The 24,717-nt window shown below is 31.1% G+C and overlaps 1 protein-coding gene across 4 annotated transcripts in view; it reads right to left on the bottom strand.

Moving 5' to 3' along the window:
* The window catches only part of LOC134701277 (uncharacterized), a 49,624-nt gene that overhangs the window by 22,152 nt on the left and 2,755 nt on the right, over positions 1-24,717 (bottom strand). For 2 of the 4 annotated variants that reach the window (XM_063562403.1, XM_063562406.1), the window contains exons 1-4: positions 19,196-19,437; positions 10,326-10,399; positions 9,692-9,994; positions 9,110-9,219 (exon numbers count right to left, since the gene is read on the bottom strand). In XM_063562403.1, coding sequence (XP_063418473.1) covers positions 9,110-9,219; positions 9,692-9,994; positions 10,326-10,389 — 477 coding nt within the window. In that variant the 5' untranslated portion in view covers positions 10,390-10,399; positions 19,196-19,437. Of the gene's footprint in view, positions 1-9,109; positions 9,220-9,691; positions 9,995-10,325; positions 10,400-19,195; positions 19,438-24,072; positions 24,161-24,717 lie in introns of those variants that run through there. The other 2 variants (XM_063562405.1, XM_063562404.1) reach the window with 2 other exon arrangements.

The following is a 24,717-nucleotide window of genomic DNA, read 5'->3' as shown; positions in this document are numbered from 1 at the left end:
AAAAATTTGATTTGTTGAGCCTTTTTTAGGCCTGTTTTCAGGAGGTAATATGGTATACCATTGACTGTCAGTCGTCAACATGGTCGACATATATACTCATTTAATAAATACTAAAAGGTACATGTAGTAGATAAACTATTTGTGTGCAATAGTTTACAATTCTGTCAATTACAATGTATCATTGACCACATATTCATTTGTATGGTTCATTGATCAACAGTAAGTCCTCTTTTTTCATATGCTATATTGTGTAATCAATAGGTCATCTTCATGTATATTTCATAATTTGGTGGAGGTTAAGCAACCAACAATCAATCATGTATATTTGGTGTATTAAATGTATTTTAACAAATTAAAATATCAAATAAGAGGATGTGATATGATTGTAAATGAGACACAAGAGACCAAACAACACAGAATTAACTATACATGTTGGTCACCATACAGACTTCAACAATGAGTAAAACCTATTCTGCATAGTTGTTTTTAAAGGCCTCGAAATGACAAATGAACAATTTAAGACAATTCAAATGAGAAAAATAATGGGTGAATTATGTACAAAATAATGAATAGAAAACAAAAATGTCTGTCTTGCAGGGTTTATCTGAACTTAACCTCATTTTCATGGATTTGTCTATTTCTTAATTCTAAATATGTTTCAAAATATTTGGTTGATGGGATGATTGTTAGAGAGTCTGACATAGGGTGCAGGCTCATTGGTTGATGATATTGCGAATAACTGTAGCCGGTCCCACTTTGGCAGTCAGTCCCCACATTTGTCACTGGAGGAATAGAATGAGAAAACAAATGGTATAAGAAAAAAAAATGAATCATAATAACCTGTCAATATGCACATCTACATAGTATGCCTTTATTATCTAAAAAGGTTTCAAAAATTGTAATGTGCGTTTTGAGAGATGATGAGAAACTGTTACAGTGCTATATTGCAGTAAATAAGTTCAAAGGGGCATAACTCCTAGAAAAAATAAATGAATCGTAATTTCCTGTCGACATGCACTTCTACATAGTACGTCCTTATTATCTAAAAATGTTTCATGAAATTCTGTTTGAGAGTTGTGATGACAAGAAACAAGACTGACAGACGAGTCAAAAACATTATACCCCTTGCAACTTTGTTTTGTTGTGTACAAAAATAGGAAGATGGGGTATCATTGTTTATGAGGCAACTCTAAACGGGAGACCAATTTACATACAATTACCAATAAAACCATATACCACATAGTCAAACAAATAAAAGTCCCAGAAATTTTGTTTTTGTATTTATTGCACATAATGAATATTTAATTTGTTCATATTGAATGGTCACTGGCAAATATTTCAACATAATACGGATGAGAACATATAGAAAAGTATCAATTATGTAAGATGAGCTAGATATATGGACTGCAATATTGTTGTTGTTGTGCTGATAAGAATGAGTGAACAATTATGCTTGGTGCATGTATAGGCAAAATTCCCCCTTTCGACCTTACGAGGCTTCGTATGTATACATCCAGCTGTTCGAGCACCCTGTATAATCAAGGAATCATCTGTCAGACTAGTCATATTTCTATGTTAAACATAAGATTTGAACGTAAGCAGATGTAGTATGATTGCCAATAAAACAACTATCCCCCAAAGTTCAAATTTGAAATTCAATATTGTAAATAAAAAAAACATCATCTCCTTTTATCATCACGCATAGATTAGTTGTACATTTCTTTGCTACGGTAAGATCAAAGACCATTAAATCCGTGTTCACAAACAAAATTGTAATTCACATTTTTTTGCCGCAATGCCATCACCCCACTATAATTATTTTCATCATCAAGAATTTTTCTTATTATCTTACCTTTTAAAAAAGCATGTCAAAAATTAAGATAGAAGTTAAAATTTGCCCGGCTAATATAGCGTTCCTGCGTACTGGGCGGAGTTTAAAAATTACCATCCAAACTTTTCCTGAACCTAGTAGTAGTATAGATTTTTATATATATAAAGTCTTTAGTAGTGTTTGTGACTACCCGACACGCTTTGGATGTTCCTAGAAAAATCCCGACATAGTAACTAAAAAAATTACGGTCCTCCGCAAAGCATGCAGTATTGAGGAACTATATCATAGGTCGGTATACTAGGCCAGTCCCGGTTACTTTTGACAGTGGTGGATCCAGGGGAGGGTTCCGTGGTGTAGACCCCCCATATTTGGACGATCAATGCTTTTGAATGGGAAAATATAGATGGAACACCCCCCTTTTTGTCCTGGATTGGGAACCCCCTTTTAAAATGGTTGGATCCGCCCCGATTAATCAATTTTCATCTTTATGAAAAGACAATTATTGAAGTGTCCTTTTATTTCTGCAGGAAAACCAATAATCATTTTTGTGAAATAAGTTGCTGGATCCATTAGTCTATTATAATAATAACACTTGCTCTGATTCACTTAATGATGTTTCTTTTTTTTTTAATTTGAACTCGATTGACATATTGACAGATACAACAGAAAATTGCAAATCATCAAAATAACAATAAGCAAAATAAGTAATAGACAAAAATCATAAAATACAAAACATTGGCCCCGAGGTCTTACATTATAGGACTTAGTCTAGTGTTCAGGAAATCATGGAATTGTGATACGAGAAAGTTTATCAGATGATGTTCGTGCTCATTTATTGATAAGGTAAACAAATCTTTAAATGAAAATGTTCAAATTTGTTTTGGGGGGAAATAAAAAATATTTAACTATAATTAACAAAATTTTGCAGTGTAAAAATATATCGCATAATCGGGAATAATTAAACCCATAAAAATAACTGGAAATAAAGATATTAAAGAGATTTATGACAGAAACACACTGTTATAAAACGCCAAACGGATAGCTTGATAAGTACCCATCCCGATGCCTTTAAAGCATACTATACGGGTTTTACTTGTTTTTGAAAGCTGTACGATGACATGCAACATGCAATTGTTTACATCGCTATCATTAATTTTGTTTACAGTTAATCATTGCATCATGGGCAAAACTTTTTCAAAAATAAATCTCCAAGACATCATTTAATATTCAACCGATATTTAATTCAACATATGATACGAACGGACCGTGTAAGATGAGAATGTGTTTTTGGACGAAGCGGCACCGTCGACGCAGTCATACACGTGACTTTTTCAGTATTTATATATTCTTTTTTTTTAATGTTAATATGCTTAAATCACGTATATTTCTCTCCTTTTAGACTTTTATGCAAAAAATGAAGAAAGCACTTTGAATTTCTGACCGTTCGTATTTCCTGTTTTGAAGAACGTTTTGCATCACTTGTTTACATCGTCAAGGGTGCTTTCATACACGCCCGCGTTCCAAGGTCGTCAACGCTATTTTTGAGAAGACCCCTGAAAGCGACCGTTTCCAAGGCACTCGTCGTAAGAAACATGCGTTAAAATATGCGCATTGTTAAAGGGCCGAGCCACCTTAACTGCACTTAAGTGTACTCGACTAGGTCTCGACTAGGTCTCGACTTTACTTAATAAGTCTGAAATGGTCTTGACCAAGGCTCGACCTGTCTCGACTCAGTCTGAACCAGTCTCGACCTGTCTCGACCAGTCTCGACTCAGTCTGAACCAGTCTCGACCTGTCTCGACTAGTCTTGACCTTCAAATTTAGTTTTGACTAGTATAAAATCAACTTGGATTGCCATCAAACTATGCAGCTATCTTAGATATATATCAAGCTTATTGAATCCCATTTCATTTACTTTTTTGTTGTATTGCTGTAAAATTTAGGAATTAAAGTCATCTCAGTAAAAAATGCTAGGATTTGCAATTTCCGACAAAATAGAGATAGTACACTTTAATTTTTTTTATAACTTTTTCATATCAACTTGGAATTTCATCAACCTAGGCAGCTATCTTAGATATATATCAAGCTTACTGAATCCCATTTCATTTACTTTTTTGTTGTATTGCTATAAAATTAAAGAATTAAAGTCATCTTGGTAAAAAAAGATAGGATTTGCAATTTGGACAAAATAGAGATAGTACACTTTAATTTTTTTTTAAACTTTTTCAAATCAACTTAGATTGTCATCAAACTATGCAGCTATCTTAGATATATATCGAGCTTATTGAATCCCATTTCATTTACTTTTTTGTTGTATTGCTGTAAAATTTAAGAATTAAAGTCATCTTGGTAAAAAAAAGCTAGGATTTGCAATTCGGACAAAATAGAGCTTGACAATTTAAATTTTTTAATAACTTTTTCTAATCAACTTGAATTGTCATCAAACTATGCAGCTATCTTAGATATATATCAAGCTTACTGAATCCCATTTCATTTACTTTTTTGTTGTATTGCTGTAAAATTTAAGAATTAAAGTCATCTCAGTAAAAAATGCTAGGATTTACAATTCAGACAAAATAGAGATAGTACACTTTAATTTTTTTAATAACTTTTTCAAATCAACTTGGATTTTCATCAATCTATGCAGCTATCTTAGATATATATCAAGCTTACTGAATCCCATTTCATTTACTTTTTTGTTGTATTGCTGTAAAATTAAAGAATTAAAGTCATCTCGGTAAAAAAAGGTAGGATTTGCAATTTGGAGAAAATAGAGCTAGTACAATTTAAATTTTTTTAATGACTTTTTCAAATCAACTTGGATTGTCATCAAACTATGCAGCTATCTTAGATATATATCAAGCTTATTGAATCCCATTTCATTTACTTTTTTGTTGTATTGCTGTAAATTTTAAGAATTAAAGTCATCTCAGTAAAAAATGCTAGGATTTGCAATTCAGACAAAATAGAGATAGTACACTTTAATTTTTTTAATAACTTTTTCAAATCAACTTGGATTGTCATCAAACTATGCAGCTATCTTAGATATATATCAAGATTATTGAATCCCATTTCATTTACTTTTTTGTTGTATTGCTGTAAAATTTAAGAATTAAAGTCATCTCAGTAAAAAATGCTAGGATTTGCAATTCAGACAAAATGGAGATAGTACACTTTAATTTTTTTAATAACTTTTTCAAATCAACTTGGATTTTCATCAAACTATGCAGCTATCTTAGATATATATCAAGCTTACTAAATCCCATTTCATTTACTTTTTTTTGTATTGCTGTAAAATTTAAGAATTAAAGTAATGTTGGTTCAAAAAGCTAGGATTTGCAATTCGGACAAAATAGAGCTAGTACACTTTAATTTTTTTAATTACGTTTTCAAATCAACTTGGATTGTCATCAAACTATGCAGCTATCTTAGATATATATCAAGCTTACTTAATCCCATTTCATTTACTTTTTTGTTGTTTTGCTGTAAAATTTAAGAATTAAAGTCATCTAGGTAAAAAATGCTAGGATTTGCAGTTTTGACAAAATAGAGATAGTACACTTTAATTTTTTCATAACTTTTTGAAATCAACTTAGATTTTCATCAAACTCTATAAGATCTTTGCAATATTCTAGCTAAATATCTTACTAAAACATAAGTTGTTATTTAGTCCGGTGTATTTCTGTCAAATTTAAGAATTTAATTAATCTACATGTAGGTCAAAAAGCTTTGATATTAGAAATATATCTTTCCTTAAATATAAATGATATTAAATTTTTGTTTTAACAAAAAAAAGGTGTCTTGTTTAAGATTTCATAACTTTTTCAAATCGGCTTTAACAAAATAAACACCCTTTTTTTGTAAAACAAAAAATTAACATCATGAACTTTCATTACAATCCTTGATACCCTTTTAAAAAAAAGAAATGTGTTCCAAAAATACAGTAAACTTTTTGTCAAATTTAATGACATGGCACTATACATGGTTTAATTACATCAGTACACCTGAGTTTTACAGGTAAAAAGAAAGCCCTACTTTTCTTCAACTCGTGTATTACTTATCTAGATAATTAAAAAAGCCTTGCGATTTAGATTTAACAGGATGTTGCAACTTTGAATAAATGTTATTTTGAATTTAAAACTCTCTGGTAGATGTGATCTTTTTAATAAGTTTGCCCCAAGCAGAAGGTATTGCTTTATAAATCACCACAAATCAGAAGAACTTTTTAATAATTTCTTTAATCGTTCTTTGCTTTTTGATATATTTATATGATATATATATCAAAAGGAATAACACATTAAAGGAATTATATAACTAATTTATATATACTTTTTCCAAAATTATGAGGAAAGATATATTTCTAATATTGTAGCTTTTTGACATACACCCGAAATTGCAAATCCTAGCTTTTTTTTAACAAAATTACTTTAATTCTTAAATTTTACAGCAATACAACAAAAAAGTAAATGAAATGGGATTTAGTAAGCTTGATATATATCTAAGATAGCTGCATAGTTTGATGACAATCCAAGTTGATTTGAAAAAGTTATTAAAAAAATTAAAGTGTACTATCTCTATTTTGTCCGAATTGCAAATCGTAGCATTTTTTACCGAGATGACTTTTATACCTAAATTTTACAGCAATACAACAAAAAAGTAAATGAAATTGGATTCAGTTAGTTTGATATATATCTAAGATACCTGCATAGTTTGATGACAATCCAAGTTGATTTGAAAAAGTTATTAAAAAAATTAAAGTGTACTATCTCTATTTTGTCCAAATTGCAAATCCTAGCTTTTTTTACCGAGATGACTTTAATTCTTTAATTTTACAGCAAAACAACAAAAAAGTAAATGAAATGGGATTCAGTAAGCCTGATATATATCTAAGATAGCTGCCTAGTTTGATGAAATTCCAAGTTGATTTGAAAAAGTTATAAAAAAAATTAAAGTGTACTGTCTCTATTTTGTCCGAAATTGCAAATCCTAGCATTTTTTACCAACATTACCTTAATTCTTGAATTTTATAGCAATACAACAAAAAAGTGAATGAAATGGGATTCAGTAAGCTTGATATATATTTAAGTTAGCTGCGTAGTTTGATGACAATCCAAGTTAAAAAATTAAAGATGCCTATCTGAATTTATATAATAATTTTAATTTTTACCTATTGTAAAATTATTTTTTTTAATTTCACAGCCAGTAATCAAACTACATAATTAGCTTGGATTTTGTAAGATCAATTCTTAATTTAGTTAGATGGGCTTCTTTATACTAGTCAAAACTAAATTTGAAGGTCAAGACTAGTCGAGACAGGTCGAGACTGGTTCAGACTGAGTCGAGACTAGTCGAGACAGGTCGAGACTAGTCGAGACAGGTTGAGACTGGTTCAGACTGAGTCGAGACTGGTCGAGACAGGTCGAGACTGGTTCAGACTGAGTCGAGACAGGTCGAGCCTTGGTCAAGACCATTTCAGACTTATTAAGTAAAGTCGAGACCTAGTCGAGTACACTTAAGTACAGTTAAGTCCAGTCGAGACAATGTCGAGACTAGTCGAGTAAAATGTGTGCTCGATTTTACTCGTCGAGCACAAAAACTGGTCACTTCAGACTCTGAGGAGTTTGTAGTGATAGTTCTTGGAAAGTTTGCTATGTATTCTATACAATTCAAAATCGTAAAAAATAATAACCCATGGCCATCAGATAACAAAACAAAACTCACGAAATTATGACCGAATAAACAATAACCCTTTAGACATTTCTACATCGTATTGTTTCTATTTTATAAAAATCACTTGTAAAGTCACTAGGTAATAGTTTTTGAAAATATCGATTTAAGTTGCAGTGCCAGAAAATACAACAACTGGGCGTCACAGGTCAAACGTTGAAGTCATTCGATTTATGACGTCACGCCAGATATGCGATGCGGATTTTGCTATGCGATACGGGGTATGCGATACGTGTTTAGCCATGCGATACGGGGTATGCGATACAGGGTAGGCGATACAGACTGGAAAAAAGAACCTGTATATAGTAGATCTTGAGGAGATTTACTTTCTTAAATGATTAAATATGGTAACTCCTTCAGGTTGCAATATTGGCCTATATTTGACTACAATGTAATTATAAAAAAAAAAAAATCAATTAAGATTATTGATAGCATTAGATAGTTTGAATTTACAACATATTGTACAATATTCAGTATACTTTAGAACTCATTTAAAGTATGATTTAATGCGCGAGTCTTTATAAAAAATGCTATGCGTTTGAATTATTAATCACATATAGTATAATAACATTAAATCTTATTATATATTTGTTGTCTTTCTTTATAAAAGGAAGATATAAAATAATACCTGTAAATTGAGATCTTCAAAGTCATCTGCTGCATCAATCATTGTCAATCGTTCAATGCAGCTCGGTATATAATTGATAAAGAAGAGAGTTGATTGCATATTACAATGTACACAAACGTTGATTATTGACTTATTTTCTTTTTCGGAATTTTGGTATTTGTCTTTCTGTGATAATGTTGATGATTACAAAATTTCATGACTTTACGTGACAAATGAAACAATTTCTGTTCTCCACGCAAGTAGAACGTGTTTCTTATATAAAGAAAAAGAGTAAAATTACAAAAGTACTGATTTCAGAGGAAAATTCAAAACGGAAAACCCTTACTGGAATGGCAAAATTAATAACTCTAACAGAGCAAATGAGTAGGAATCAAGTTTTATATTCCTGACTTGTGTAAAAAAATGATGAATTAAACATGATTTTATAGCTGGCTAAGCCTCTCACGTGTATGACAGTCGCATTAAATTCCATAATAGTTACATCACTGTACGGAGAGATCAAACAGACATAATGGGAAAGATATAAAAAGAATAAGGGTACATCAGTCAACATAATGTCATAATATATAAACCAACAACGTCAAGAACGTCAACAAAGAAAATCAAAAAACATATTGACAAAACAGATAGATAAAAACGAAAGACTAGACTATGTATAGAAGTTACCACAGCTCAATAACGCAATGACTGGTGGTATAACGAGCCACGTCAAATGAATATTACCAAAAATAGAACTTACAGAAAACGTAATAATTTACAAAGACGAAATACTATACATTTATCTTGCTAGTACACAGTATCATCTTTTCAAACCAAATCAGGCTGTGTAACCCCTTCTCATAATAAACTGCTGTCATTGTTAATCTTATCAACGGAAAACATAATCATGTGTTACATCAGTATACAAATTGCGTATTACTTACGTTGATTTTGAGCTCGCAAACTGGTTTCGGAAATACTTTATTAAGAATAAATGTCAGTCTATATTTTCCATTCTGCATTTGATAGTCGACATTGGAAAACTCAGGCAAATCTATGTAAAGGTAAAAGGGAATGTTTTATTCCGTTTGTTTTCAATAATTGTAAATATTATAAAGTACAAGTAAGGAAAATATATTATTGTTAGGATTATATATTCATATGTGTTTATTTCTACAAATTATTTCAGATTTGTTTTAAAACACCCACTTTTGATATCTAGACCAGTTTATTTATAGTATGAAAATCCTCGCCGCAGATTATTGTGTTTTGTCGATCTGTTTCCTTTTTCAAGTAAAATACTTTGCTTAAACACTTAATATGAACTTAGGACAAATTGCTGTATTTGGAAATCAACGATTGTTTTTTTTTTAACTTAACCGTAGTTGTGAACACATTCATGTCCATACGTATTTAGTTCAGCGCTGAAATATTTACTTATTTTGGTATTTGACCTATAATTCAGTTATCTTCATGACTTTTTTTAAATACATACAACGTAAACAAAGAATCTTTGAATAACTTACGCACGAAATTTGTTTCATCTACTTCTAAAAACTGTTGATCTATGTCAAATCCCACCCGACAAGCATATGGACACCGTAAATCACTTTCACAAGTGTTTTCTACAATCAATTCATAGTTTGTTTGATTTATTATTTTTTCTTTGTATTTGTTTGGATTAACAGTAGTTCCATCGTAGCACAATAGTTTGTTATCGGCTCCACCTCGCCACTGTCTGCTTTTGGTTGCTTGAACAACATACGAAGTTTCGCAATCTAGCTTAAATGGTTTACCAAGTTCAAATTTTGTAGGAAACTTTAATTTAACTGAAAAAAATAGAAACAACAATATACAAGAATAAACTCATTAAAGATAATGTATGTTATATAAAAATTATGTGATATTTATGATATATAACACTTACGCATATACAGTTTTGAGAATACAAACATTAACACGATAAATGTATTGCTCTCTTATCCTTTCAAAAAGCAGCTGAACTGATAGAGATATATGGATTCGTTTGATGATCAAATCAATTTAAACGACTGCGACTTAAACGCGATATGAGGGTAGATATCAATTGGATATTAACGACATTTTTTAAATATGAAAATAGTCTACTGAATATTTTACAAAGATAAATACAAATCATACCTTCGGTAAATGACAGTTTTACCAAGAAAAGTAAAATAAATACTCCTTCTCTGTATATTTCCATATTTCAATTCCTAGAAAAGAGAAACTATAATACGTATTTATGATTGTATAGGTTTTGATGTAACAAAAATAAAAAGGATTATAAATACCTCTGCAGATTAAATTCGTTGGAGACGACTTATTAAAGACGTGCTGTTGGTATTAACAAAAAATCAACTATAGTAAACTCTACCAGAGCATACGTTGTCATGAATAAATTGAAATAAATCATAACCTCGGTCAATACGTTCCTATATTACAAGTCAAATTTTCAAAATCTATGTTGCTAAAAGTTTATTTTATCATGTTCATGAATATCAGAAGATGTGGTGTAAGTGCCCCAATGAGACAAATATCAATCCAACTCACAAAGTGTTAAAGTAAACCATTATAGGTCAAACAAAGTACGGTCTTCAACACAGAGCCTTGACTCACACCGATCACAAAATTATAACGGCACCCATAATGAATAGTGTGAACTATTTAACAGGAAAACCAACCGTCCAATCTATATAAAAACGACAATCACGTATTAACCACATTAACAAACGAAGACTACTGCAATTCAGGTTCCCGGCTTAGTTTAGTTATAAAAACCTACACAGAAATCAGTATAGTTACGATTCATTTGACAGTTAGTAGACTCTGTAAAAATTACAATGAAAACTATACTACATGTGGACCATACAGGAGAATTCTGCATAAATGAAGATGGTGGCTTTATCTGAAATAGTGTATTTTTGTTTGGGGGAGGGAGAGTGGTTGTGAGTTGGGTGTTTGGTTTTACAATGCATAATTATAAGAGAAGAATGAAAAGGATTCGATAGCATGTTAATTTAACCATGAATACTGATCCAATGTTTATGAGTATGAACTGCTGTATACTGCTGTTCTGAAGAACGACTTTCATGGTGTATCTAGAATGTGTAGTGTGATGTGAGAAATATTCAAACAGAGCACTACAACGTTTTAATAAGACATACCATAATGAGACTACAACATGTACAAATCAGAGAAAAACTTGAATTGATGGCATTCATTTTTATCTTTGGTTGCACACATTTTGGTATTTTTATAAATACTTTCTCATCCACTGCGAAAAATTCATCAGTCTTCAAATATTTCGATTGCAGTCATTATATATTAGTACTTTTCTAAAAAAAAATTTATTATCTAAAAAAAAAAATTTAATTCTTGAATTGTGTGTTTTTCTTGCAGTTCTGTGCAAACATATCAGATGAGTGATACAGAGATTTTTTTCAGATGTTTTTGTCTTAATAGTGTAAACGTTATGTTTGTCTGATAACTGTCCTAACGGCAACACAAATATTTAGCAGTCTTAAATATATTTGAAAATGTTGATATAGTTATACTAGACAATGTGCAAATGCCCCGCTGGCAAAAAGGACACACGTTTTCAAAAGACACCCCGAGGAAAATATTAGAATATACCCATTGATAGCCATAAAATGTATCGAAGAAACATATATATATATAAATATATGCATGTGAAACAAATGTTTTTTTGTCTTGATATTTGCTAGATCAATAGCTGAGCTTCTTAGTGCCTTAAGTTTTCCAACCATCAACGCAAATTAAATATTATGTGGCTTATTGTGACTCACCTATCATGATGCCAAGTATAACAAGGAACATTATGGGCTTGTTTATCGAGGAAACAAAGGGTTAATGATAAAATAAAGATAAAAAAAAAAAAAAAAAATCAATCCAAAGAAGAAATCTTTCTTGAAAATTAATTTGTGTTTGTCAGAGTATTCTATTTCTGTAATTGAGTGAACTGCTCGATAGAGTTCATCAAATGGGATCTTAACATTTCGCATTTGAATAACAATGATTCTTTTAGTAAATAAGCTGAAAGTTTACATGTTACGTATTGATGACAAACACATAGGTCATTGACATCTAAACAGGTAGAAAGATTAAAAAGTTATAATTTTTGATTCATTTTTAAAACCTTAAACAAATGCTAAAAAACTGATAAAGCTTTAATTGTATTTCCTGAAACAGCAACATTAAATAATTATATGAACATGGATCACGTTGTTAGAGGAAAACAACAGAATATTATAATAATGAAGTGTCATGCGAAGGATTGAATCGATTTCAAAAACCAATTATTATGTTTTACAGTATAGCTTTTATTCTAAAAAGTGGACTGATTTAGTAGATATACCCTTCAAATTTATATGTAAGAATTCGTATATTTTCTTAAACGCCAGTCCGTTATGAAAGAAAAAGATATATTTTGTTGTCTTAAAATTATGCATTTATATCAAAACGCATTTAAATTCGAAACGAAATCGAAACGAAATCCAAAAAAAAGATAGTTTGAACATACAAACGTATTGTTCAATTTTATTTCACATATGTATAATATATGTAAAACGTCTCTGTTCAAAATCAATAACGTAGTTTTTGAAACGGCTTAAAGTCTTGCAAAAGAAGAAAACACATATCAATATCAATGAGAGCAAAAATGATGCTGCGGAAAAATCTTTATATTATATAACAGATGGCATGATTGTTGGTTGGCAAATATATAATGCATGTTCAGGACTAGAACACATTATCAATAAATAGAGAAGGTAATTCCTGTAACAAGGGAAATCCGATATGAAGTCATTGAAGGTTGTGAACATTTTGACCCCTACTAGAAAATAAGGGAATATTGGATAAAGACAGCAAATTGTCTTGCAACAGGTAACCTTTTTGCTCCTCGGAGGGTTTTCAACCATTCAGAGCTTAGTTATCTCTCTGCATGAGGTACACAAATTAACATTCCAAATCTAAACGGACATATTTTGTGTACTTGTAGACGTCTGGTACGGCACAACGGAAGCCCCGTTTGGAAAGGTTTTCATTGTAAGTCGGAAGAAGACTACTATGTCCGATATATGTATCCCCAGTTACCAATTGTCGTATGGTTCAGGGATAATCACTAAAAGAACAACATTACAAACACAACATTAGGTTTGTATTTGAGCATTACGTCATGTCAAAAATAACCCCTTCCCTTTTTCCTTTCATGAAAGCTACAGATATATGTACAAAACTTAAATAAACAGGCAATGCATGACTAGATTGCTTTATTTACATAGTAAATTATTTTGCGTATTATCCAACAGTGCAACTTTTAATTTCAAATTTAAATTATTTCCGTTTATCATGATTATATACATGTTGGTAAACCCCATTACAACTCCCAGGAAAGGAGACAGACAATTATCAATACCCGTTGAAGTTGTCGATGATGTAAAACTATAACGAGTTTTAATAATTGAAGGGGGAAATATAAATTGGATAGTTATATAATGTATGCGTTTTACTATTTTTTTTAATACATTTGTTGTAATTTGATATGATCTTGTAAAAGACCAAGGGAATTATTCACATAATACGCCATCCCCTCAGATGGTTCTTTTTGTAAAATAGTGAAATTATATTTTTGCCAAATTTTGTTTCTCAGACATTTATGCTTGATAACATTTAATTATAAACTACAAATGGTCTCATATATACATCGTATAGCCAAAAAACAAAACAAAATGACCAAAGCTAAATTTGAAATATGGTATCAATATAAAAACGAATATGTGGTATAAGTGCCAAAGAGAAAGCTTTTAATCTAAGTCACAATGTATCAAAAGTAAACAATTTTAGGTCAAACTACAGCCTTCAACCCGACTATAAAGTAGATAATCGCTTTGATGACAGAAAAACTAATTATAAAAATCAATTTCAACATGCAGAAGATGACAAAAATTAATCATTCCGACTTTATTCTTGTTACGCAATATATGACCACAAATCACTTCAAATTGACACGACTGTTGTTGCAATTTTCGAAGCTGCAATAATAAGCTGGAGAGGTCGCTTATCGTTAAGAAAACAATAATGTATACTTAATAGGACAAACAATGTCATAATCAACACACTTGGTTAGTTTAAAATAAAATTGAGAATGGAAATGGGGAATGTGTCAAAGAGACAACAACTCGACCAAATAAAAAAACAACAGCAGAAGGTCACCAACAGGTCTTCAATGTAGCGAGGAATTCCCGCATCCGGAGGCGTCCTACAGCTGGCCCCTAAACAAATATATACTAGTTCAGTGATAATGAACGCCATACTAATTTCCAAATTGTACAGCATATTTATTTAAAGTGGTTTGGGAAACAAGTTATTACAATAATAATACATGTTAGATTGTAAAACATTGCCCTTATATATTGTCATATTTTAACTACTGGAAGAGAAAAGCATTATCATAATTACAATTACATTCATTTCGTTTCATATTATATCAACATAACTTACTTTACTGTGAGTACTACTGATTTGTCTAGCTTTATTTTGTATGACAAGGATGCATAAATATACGAGAAGGGTATTAGTTTGCTGTTGAAAATACCCTAAACTAATCTATTGTTTTAATCTTATCTGAAATATATATAATTAGAATACACCTAATCCAAACATTGAATTTTATTGCATTGATGTGTCATTGTGCTTTGTATATATTTTTTTTTTGCCTTTTTGCTTTTCAACAGGACAAACAAACATTAAGGTTAAAAATACCAAAGGAATATTCACACCCATTAGTCAATAATAAACTAAAGAAAACCAAAAAACTGACAACAGTATGGAAAACACAACATAGAAAAATAACGAAATATTCATTGATAAAATTTGGTATATAAAATGTCATGATAAGGAAGATGCAATTGGTATCGTTGTTACGGATTTAACTCTATTCAAACATATCAAAAACCCTCGACCCACTTATTAAAACTTAAAACGTTGTGTTAAACTTAAGGAACTTCAATTTATTTTTTTCAGATTTTTTCCATCAATTTATTAATTTTGTCGTCAGTTATGGTGTGTAAGTGTATTTAAAACATGTTGACAACAGTTTAAATAAACATGTGTTCGTTTTGATTTTAAACAATATTCAAGGATAGCTTTTGGTCAAATTTTCCAACAACCACCGGTATCTATACTTTATAATACGTTTGAACAATTCAACATGGTGTGTATAATTAGATATACTTGATATACTCGATTATGTTAATAGAACAAAAGCACTTAATTGCATCAATTGATTTTTACGTATTACTGATCTCTCCATTCATGAATTCGAATTAATTAAAATTGACGAGGAAGTCCATTTGAGCAATCGCAATCATTGATAGACGCTAGATTTCTTTTTAGTTCTAACCTCTCATATGATATGTCAGGAAATACCAAGATATCTGAGGGAAATCGATAAGGACAGTTCTCATAGTTCTTCTATTGATCAGTTTTAATTAAAAAAAGAAGCGATTGAGTAATCTTGTTTAAATAGGCGTGAACTATTTACCATGTAAATTCACATCCAGTTTAAAATTTATCAATCGAGAAAAGAACAAATAAGGTTTAATTTCAGGTCAAGTGACTCTACCTGTATCTTAAGATGTAATAGCGTGAACACATGTTGGTGATTTCTAAAACCGACACATCGTATCAGTCAACCAAATATAGATGGAAACAAAATATTCGTTATTCCTCACAACTGTGTTGAAGCACAATTTTCTTTAGAATCATCCATATTAACCATAAATACAGTTATGATGATAAACTAGAGGCTCTAAAGAGCCTGTGTCGCTCACCTTGGTCTATGTGAATATCAAACAAAGGAAGCAGATTGAAAATTGACTACAAAGGTCAATAACTCCTACAGGGGTCAATTGACCATTTCGTTCATGTTGACTTATTTGTAGATCTTACTTTGCTGAAAATTATTGCTGTTTATAGTTTACCTATATCTATAATAATATTCAATATAATAACCAAAAACAGCAAAATGTCCTTAAAATTACCAATTCAGGGGCCGCAACCCAAAAACAGGTTGTCCAATTCATCTGAAAATTTCAGGGCAGATAGATCTTGACCTGATTAACAATTTTACTTCATGTCAGATTTTCTCTAAATTATTTGGTTTTTGAGTTATAAGCCAAAAACTGCATTTTACCCCTATGTTCTATTTTTAGCCGTGGCGGCCATCTTGGTTTGATGGCCAGGTCACCGGACACATTTTTTAAACAAGAAACCCCAAAGATGATTGTGGCCAAGTTTGGATCAATTTGGCACAGCAGTTTCAGAGAAGAAGATTTTAGTAAAAGATATATAAAATTTACGAAAAATGGTTAAAAATTGACTTTAAAGGGCAATATCTCCTAAAGAGGTCAACTGACCATTTTGGTCATGTTGACTTATTTGTAAATCTGACCTTGCTGAACATTATTGCTGTTTACAGTTTACCTATATCTATAATAATATTCAATATAATAACCAAAAACAGCTAAATTTCCTTAAAATTACCAATTCAGGGGCCGCAACCCCAAAACAGGTTGTCCAATACATCTGAAAATTTCAGGGCAGATAGATCTTCACCTGATTAACAATTTTACCCAATGTCAGATTTGCTCTTAATGCTTTGGTTTTTGAGTTATAAGCCAAAAACTGCATTTTACCCCTATGTTCTATTTATAGCCATGGCGGTCATCTTGGTTAGTTGGCGGGGTCACCGGACACAATTTTTAAACTAGATACATGTACCCCAATGATGATTGTGGCCAAGTTTCAAATAATTTGGCCCAGCAGTTTCAGAGGAGAAGATTTTTCTAAAAGATTACTAAGATTTACGAAAAATGGTTAAAAATTGACTATAAAGGGCAATAACTCCTAAAGTGGTCAACTGATCATTTTGGTCATGTTGACTTATTTGTAGATCTTACTTTGCTGAACATTATTGCTTTTTACAGTTTATCTCTATCTAAAATAATATTCAAGATAATAACCAAAAACAACAAAATTTCCTTAAAATTACCAATTCAGGGGCAGCAACCTAACAACGGAATGTCAGATTCATCTGAAAATTTCAGAGCAGGTAGATCTTAACCTGATTAACAATATTACCCCATGTCAGATTGCCCAAAATGCTTTGGTTTTTGAGTTATAAGCCAAAAACTGCATTTTACCCCTATGTTCTATTTATAGCCATGGCGGCCATCTTGGTTAGTTGGCGGGGTCACCGGACACAATTTTTAAACTAGATACCCCAATGATGATTGTGGCCAAGTTTGGTTAAATTTGGCCTAGTAGTTTCAGAGGAGAAGATTTTTGTAAAAGTTAACGCCGGACGCAGGACGCCGACGACGGACGACGACGACGCCGGACGCCGGACGCCAAGTGATGAGAAAAGCCAGGCCAGGTGAGCTAAAAAAACGGACTGTTTTCTATAATGGATAGGTAAACGCAAAAAAAAATTACGTTTTTTCTATATCTTAGATTGGTTTTGAGCCTCTCTGTCCTCTCTTATTGTTATTTATTTGTAATTACCTGTAATTGAATTTTTTAAATATTTCTATTATCTTATTTATTTCATTTAATCATTTTGAGGAATATGAGTATTGCTACATGTATGTATTTGTTTGGTATGTTTGAGCTTTTGCTTTTTCCGTTTAGTTAAGGACTTTCCATTTTGAATTTGTTCTCGGCATTCAGTATTTTTTGTGACTTTACTTCTTTCGTATAGTTCTAAATAGAGGTTAAAACTGATCCGAACTTCATATACTTTATTTGATAAGCTAGGATCCATATCAGAAACATGAAGTTATTATAAACGCACTTAAAGTGTGAAGTCGCACATGCATGTCTGAAACCTGTCTGCCATTAATCTTCTATTATGTAAACATATGCTATGCAGAAAACAAAAAAAATCACAAAAAAACTGAACTCACAGGAAAATCAAATCGGAAAGTCAATAATCACATGGCAAAATCAAATGAAAAACACACCAAATACGAATGGAAAAGAACTGTCATATTCCTAACCTGGTACAGACTTTTCAAATGTAGGAAATGATGGATTAAACCACGTTTTATAGCGCTAAACCTCTCACTTTATACGACAGTCTCATCAAATTCACATTTGAAAGATTTTTTTTGCGCTAAGAAACAATACAATGATATGAACATTTTGTTAAAAGTACACTAGTTTATCTATTGATTTATCTTTATCATATCTACAAGACAATTTGAAATGTGTATGATTTAATGTGTCAGTTTAACCCTGATTTTCACTCAGAGCGATATTGTACAGTTCATTTTCCTTATATATAACATTTAATAAAAAAATATATCAAATATAAAAAAAGGATATTGAGGTATGATTGCCAATAAGACAATTCTTAACAATAGACCAAAATGACACAGAAATTAACAACTATAGGTTACCGATTTTTTCAATAATGTGAATAGCCATATCATGTAAGATCTATAACCTAGTATTGTTATTATTTACTAATTTATACCATTTGTTGTTTATGCAACTATAGTCATAAAACAATAAGGAAATAATATATATTTCACTATAATGCATCAGCATTACACTAAAATATGGTCGTTACTATTGATTAATGCTACAAATCTCGTTGTGTGTGTTCAAATTTATTTGCTTAAATGTGAAGGTGTATACAAAGTATCAATAACATGTGGTACATTATTCAGTTCCCTCATTTCATATTCCTTTGTATAATAGCTTGGCTCATTTACAAAATCAAATCAAGAAAATCTCGATAAATGCATTATATATGTACATAAATAATACAAAAATATTTGATCGTATTCGCTTACTATTACTAACAACATAACAAAAAATCACTCATTTTAAGGCAAAAAGTGCACACAAAAAAGCAAAACTACAAATATACAAACTGCTCAACTTTCAAAATACTAAAATATGTAGAAGTTTTAAGATAACTATACCTGTATACCGAGCTGTATATAACTGCCGCCATGTTGTTACAGTATTATGTGTTGTCTTGGTGATGTTTTTGAATATATAAGTATGACATTGTTAGACAATGTTTTAAAAAGCCATAGCTTTTTTTTCAGCACTTTTGTTGTATTTCAACAACTTGTTTTAAAATCCGAAAGTACTATATTTATCACAAAACATACAACCGTTCGATACAATGAACGTTTTACTGTGTTTTATGTGTACCTTTAACAAGTTGAATGCTATTTATAACACATGTAAACAAGTTAAACACATGATTATAAATAGATGTGGTTTTACCTAAGTATTTTCATTCAAATTTGGTTTAAAGTTTCGGTCTGGTTTTTTTTATGATGCTCATTTTAAGAAAAATATGTTTATTACAAACAGAAAAACTGAGAAGTCTTTTGTTAATGTGTGGATTTAAACGAATGTATTTCGTTGACGTACACATGAAATACACCGGTTTAAGCACTAGAAAATTGTGATTCTCGGTAAAAGTGTTTTTCTTGAATCGAGCAATATACTGAGTTCAGTATATTCATGTTACCTGAAAAGTCTGCTTTTTAACTGTTTATTAGTATTTGTGTCGTTGTGTTCGGGATTGTTATTATATATTAATAAGCATCGTTTATAATTATTTATACTACAATATTATAAGTATACAATTCATCTGCTTAGCAGTAATTGGATTTTCAGGAAAAACGTTTCTTTCGTTTTCTATTTCAGTTGTGATACTAGTATCCATTCCATGAAAATTCTACTTAATCTAAAAATATGTGCTTTAAGAAAAGATTTCCAAGAAGGCGAAGATTTCTTTTCCTGATCAATTACTGGAACAGCACTTAATTTTCTAGTAAGTGATCGGAAGATGCAAACGATAACCGAGACCAGATAAGTATTTAAAAAACATTGCATTGCTAAGACAGGATAAAAATGAAAATTCTTCTTACAAATTGCTAGGGAAAAATTGGACAACTAGAATTAAAATTTGTCTCATAGATCTCGCCCCGTATTTCTTTAATTTGTATTTACATTTTGTCATAATCAAATGTATTCGTTAATTGTTTAAATATGTTCAAGTGTTTCTGTTAATATGTCTTTTGATTAATTTAAGTCATTCCAATTATTATTTATAGTGTGTCTTTCTATGGTGTGATGTGACACTATTATTTCGGATAAGGATGAAGATTTGTTACTATTTAATCGTTTAAACCCGCTGCATTTGTTTGCACCTGTTCTAAGTCAGAAATGATGGATGTTCACTAGTTATCGTTTGTTTATGAGGTTCACAAATGTTTCTCGTTTCTCGTTTTTTATATAAATCGGACCTATTGTTTTCCCGTTGGAATGGTTCTACACTAGTATTTACAGGGCCCTTATAGCTTGCTGTTTGTTGTGAGCCATTGCTTCGCGTTGGAGACCGTACTTTTATTTATAAAGGTTGACATTTACAAATTGTTATAGAAAAGAGATTTGTCTCATAAGCACTCATACCACATCTTCTAATATATATATAAACTTAAATTTTGAGTACAAAGTATCACCGATCGTGTGTAAAATGATGAATATTCATATATGCGTTTCATTTAAAAATCATGGGCACTTTTTTATCTTCGATATTTGACACGTCTCGTTCGTCTCATCGAGTTCTTTTAAAATGAACAAACAAAAAAGAAAAACAATAATATAAAACAGAAGATGTTTTACGATTGCAAAGGAGACAACGATCCACAAAAAACCAAAATGACATAGACAATAACAACTATAGGTAACCGTACGGCCTTCAACAATGAGCAAAGCCCATACCGCATCGGCAGCTATAGAAGGCCCCGATGAACAAAAAACAAACATGTAGCACATAAATAAACGAAAACCACTGAATTACAGGCTCCTGACTTGCACATACATAAATAATGTGGCGGGGTTAAACATGTTAGCGGGATCCCAACCCCCTTATTATGGGACAGTGGAATACCAGTACAACATAAGAACGAATTATAAAAAATCAGTTGAAAAAGGCTTAACTCACCAGATGGACAAAATACAAGCTCTTAGACTGAGAATGCATCTCATTTATCTCCTTATATGTCTTGTTCATTGTTAAATGATTCTTTATAAAATTTCTTTACAGTACCAGTGTTTTATGGACTTAAACAATGTATGGATCAAATACAGCACTCTAGTCTAATGTGTTTATAATTGCAGTGTGTTACTTATAAACGCTTCATACGTTTCATACGTTATCCATATGTAGTAGCCCAAAATGCCAAAAACGCTTGCTCGAAACTGAAATTCATTTATAAATACAAGATAGGGATATTGATATAATATGGCTACATATCGTCTGAACTTGTGTTTTTTTAAAGTCATTATGAGGGGTAATGATCTGTTTAAAAAACGCATTTTTTTGGTGTACATTTTTAAATAAATCAATTATTTGAATTAACCATATAATTATTTGTACAGATAAATGAAATTTCAATTGGTAGTAATAATTTTTATACAACAATTATGTTCAAAACCAAACTTTATTATTACTTAGATGCTACTCCAACCAAAGTTCAAACTCGTAAACAATTTTGAAATAATGTGTGTTTAACAGATGTACAGCAATTACAATTATCACTGATGAAAATTTGATAAGTTGGGACAATGGAGGAATTACAAAAATCGTGTACAAACAGTTATTGGACCGTTCAAATAATTGTTTTATTTAACAATCGTGCGCATTGCAAGCATGTGTTCTATTGCGCAAGTTAGTACAATTCTTCTATAGTATTTAAGCAAAGCACAAGCAGAACATGTAACCTTCAACTTACAGAAATTTGATCCACGAAAACAAATGAGACATTTAAGTTCACGAAAAGCAAACATAGGGTAAAGTAAATATAAGAGATTTCCAATAAAATGACTTTACTCGACATAACCGACCTAACTCAACGTATTTCGTCCTACTGCATTGAAGCATGACGGAGGGGAGCATACACTGTATGCATGTTTTGCTCTTTTTACACGCATTGTTGCTGGAATATGCCTTCAGTAAAAATCCACCCCAACTATTTTTTTTTACTCTTTAAATATTTGTTCATTAAACTTTGAATGATTTTATTGACATAAATACTATAATGGAACAAGTTAATTAGCAACTTGTAATCAAACACACCCATCATTTCTTGTCATTTCACTTGACCCGTATTTAAGTTCTTCTCACATTATGAATTTTAAATATTACCAAGACGACATTTAGCATACAAATATTAAAATAACGAATTCTGAAGCGAGAAGGTTGCCTTTTTATTGTTTTAAAAAGTTTTAACGTTTAAAGTAAATTCCAACACACCCGAATGTAAAAGTCGTACTCGACTTTTAAAACAAAGTAATATTTTTCTATAATTTAATTGAAGATAATTTGATGTGGGTAGACATTCATATCAATGATAATCATATATTTTTCAAAAGTACTTTCTCGTCTTTACCTATACCAAATTATGGGGCGAGGTTTTTGTTTAAGTATACCTTAACTTGCATCCGAGGACACAGGGGTAGAGGGCGCACCCCACCCCCCTTTCAATCGCTAGATAAGTTTTAAAATCTGTTTTCCACAATATCATTTTAAGCGTATAATTGTCCAAATTTTTTTTTGCATCGCTTCGCTCGTCAGTATAATTTCAATTATCGAAAACAACACCTTCTTTCAAATATCTTGGATCCGGCCATAATCACGAACTGTATTGCACGAAAAGAATCCTTAAATGATTGTCGTTTGACTTTGATAAATACTTTTTAAAAACAACAATGTCTAAACGATGGGCATCTCGCATGTGATTTAAAAGTTTAAGACTACAAACTGAACTAGATTTTTTCCCGTGATTTAGTACATGTACCTCACTGAATACAGAAAGGTGATACTGACGTGTAATCTTATCGACACATGGGCACTACATAAAATCTGCTATACAATTATGACCACTAATGGTCCTACAGATACTCTGTACTTTTGACATGACAAAAGGTCTCGCTTTTCTAGACTGTCTATAATTTTTTTATTCTTAATTTGTGATATATACAAAAATCAAGGTGTAGTATGATTTTCAATGAGACAACTCTTTACAAGAGAACAAATGACACAGAAATTGTAACAACTATAGTCCCAACGAAGGGGTTTCAACAATGAGCAAAGCCCATACAGCATAGTCAGCTATAAGAGGCTCCAAAATGACAAATGTAAAACAACAAAAACTAACAGCCACATTAATGTTAAAAAAAATCAACGAAAACACAACAACAAAACGATAAGCACTGAATTAAAAGCTTCTGACTTGGGACAGTCACATCCGTACTAGGACAATGGTGTAACAGTACGAAATCATTATTATAAACGAGATCATTATTCTTCATTTATTAGTTGTTGTTGTTTTAAAGATAGTGCTCAGCAGCTATGATTACTATCATTTCAGTACATGGAGCTTATTTGGAAATACTAGAAATGGCTAGCTGTTTTTATGCTTCGTTTCAGTCTCACGAATCAATCCCTTTCTATCTGTTTTAATTGTGATCATGATCATTTGATAAACATAATTCTATGATCTCCATTGGCTATAACTTGGATATAACATGTTTGAAATAAAGACACTTATAATAAGTATGTACTGTAATCTACATATATTCCGTCTTTACATTGCAGCGTTTAAAATATTGATGTTCCCTATGTGATTAATTAAAGTTGTGAAAATATTGTCAAGAAGATAAGAATTTAAAAAAGTATCTTCCATAAATGAGTAAAGAATATAACTTTTTTGTAATAATCGTAATGTACTGGTAATCTATTTTCGCTCTCATTGTATAAACTGATGTCACTTACATCTATATTGGCTGGTTCTAATCTTTATCATAACCTCATTAGTGTTTGTTTATTTGTGTCCGTTAAACGTAAAAACATTGATAAACATGCACCCGACATTTAGGTGATTTTTATTGGAAAAAATATAATCTTACATCGTGATATACGTCCTGGTATTTTGTATATGAAACACTTCCTTTTACAGTGCAAATATGATAATAAAATAAAATTAATTGATACCAGGTGCAGTGACCCGGTAAAAAAAGTGTTTTGTCGAGTGATCTGCTTGTTTGATTTTAACAAATACATTTGTGTATGTTAACGTTTTTAGCGAGTCAAAAATACTTCAAATAAATATATAGATATAAGAAGAAGTGGTATGAGCGCCAATGAAACAACTCTTCATCAAAGTCACAATTTTTAAAAGTAAACCATTATAGGTCAAGGTACGGTCGTCAACACAAAGCCTTAGCTCACACCAAACTGCAAGTTATAAAGGGTCCCAAACAAAAACCAGACGTGTAAACCATTCAAACGGTAAAACCAACGGTCTAATCTATATAATAAAACGAGAAACACTTATGAACAACATCAACAAACGACCAATACAGGACATCAGATTACTAAATTTCATCCTTTTCTGATACAATAGTGTAACATCACATC

Source organism: Mytilus trossulus, unplaced genomic scaffold, assembly GCF_036588685.1.
Source record: "Mytilus trossulus isolate FHL-02 unplaced genomic scaffold, PNRI_Mtr1.1.1.hap1 h1tg000234l__unscaffolded, whole genome shotgun sequence".
Taxonomy (NCBI): Eukaryota; Metazoa; Mollusca; class Bivalvia; order Mytilida; family Mytilidae; genus Mytilus; species Mytilus trossulus.
This window is presented reverse-complemented; position numbering and strand designations above follow the sequence as displayed.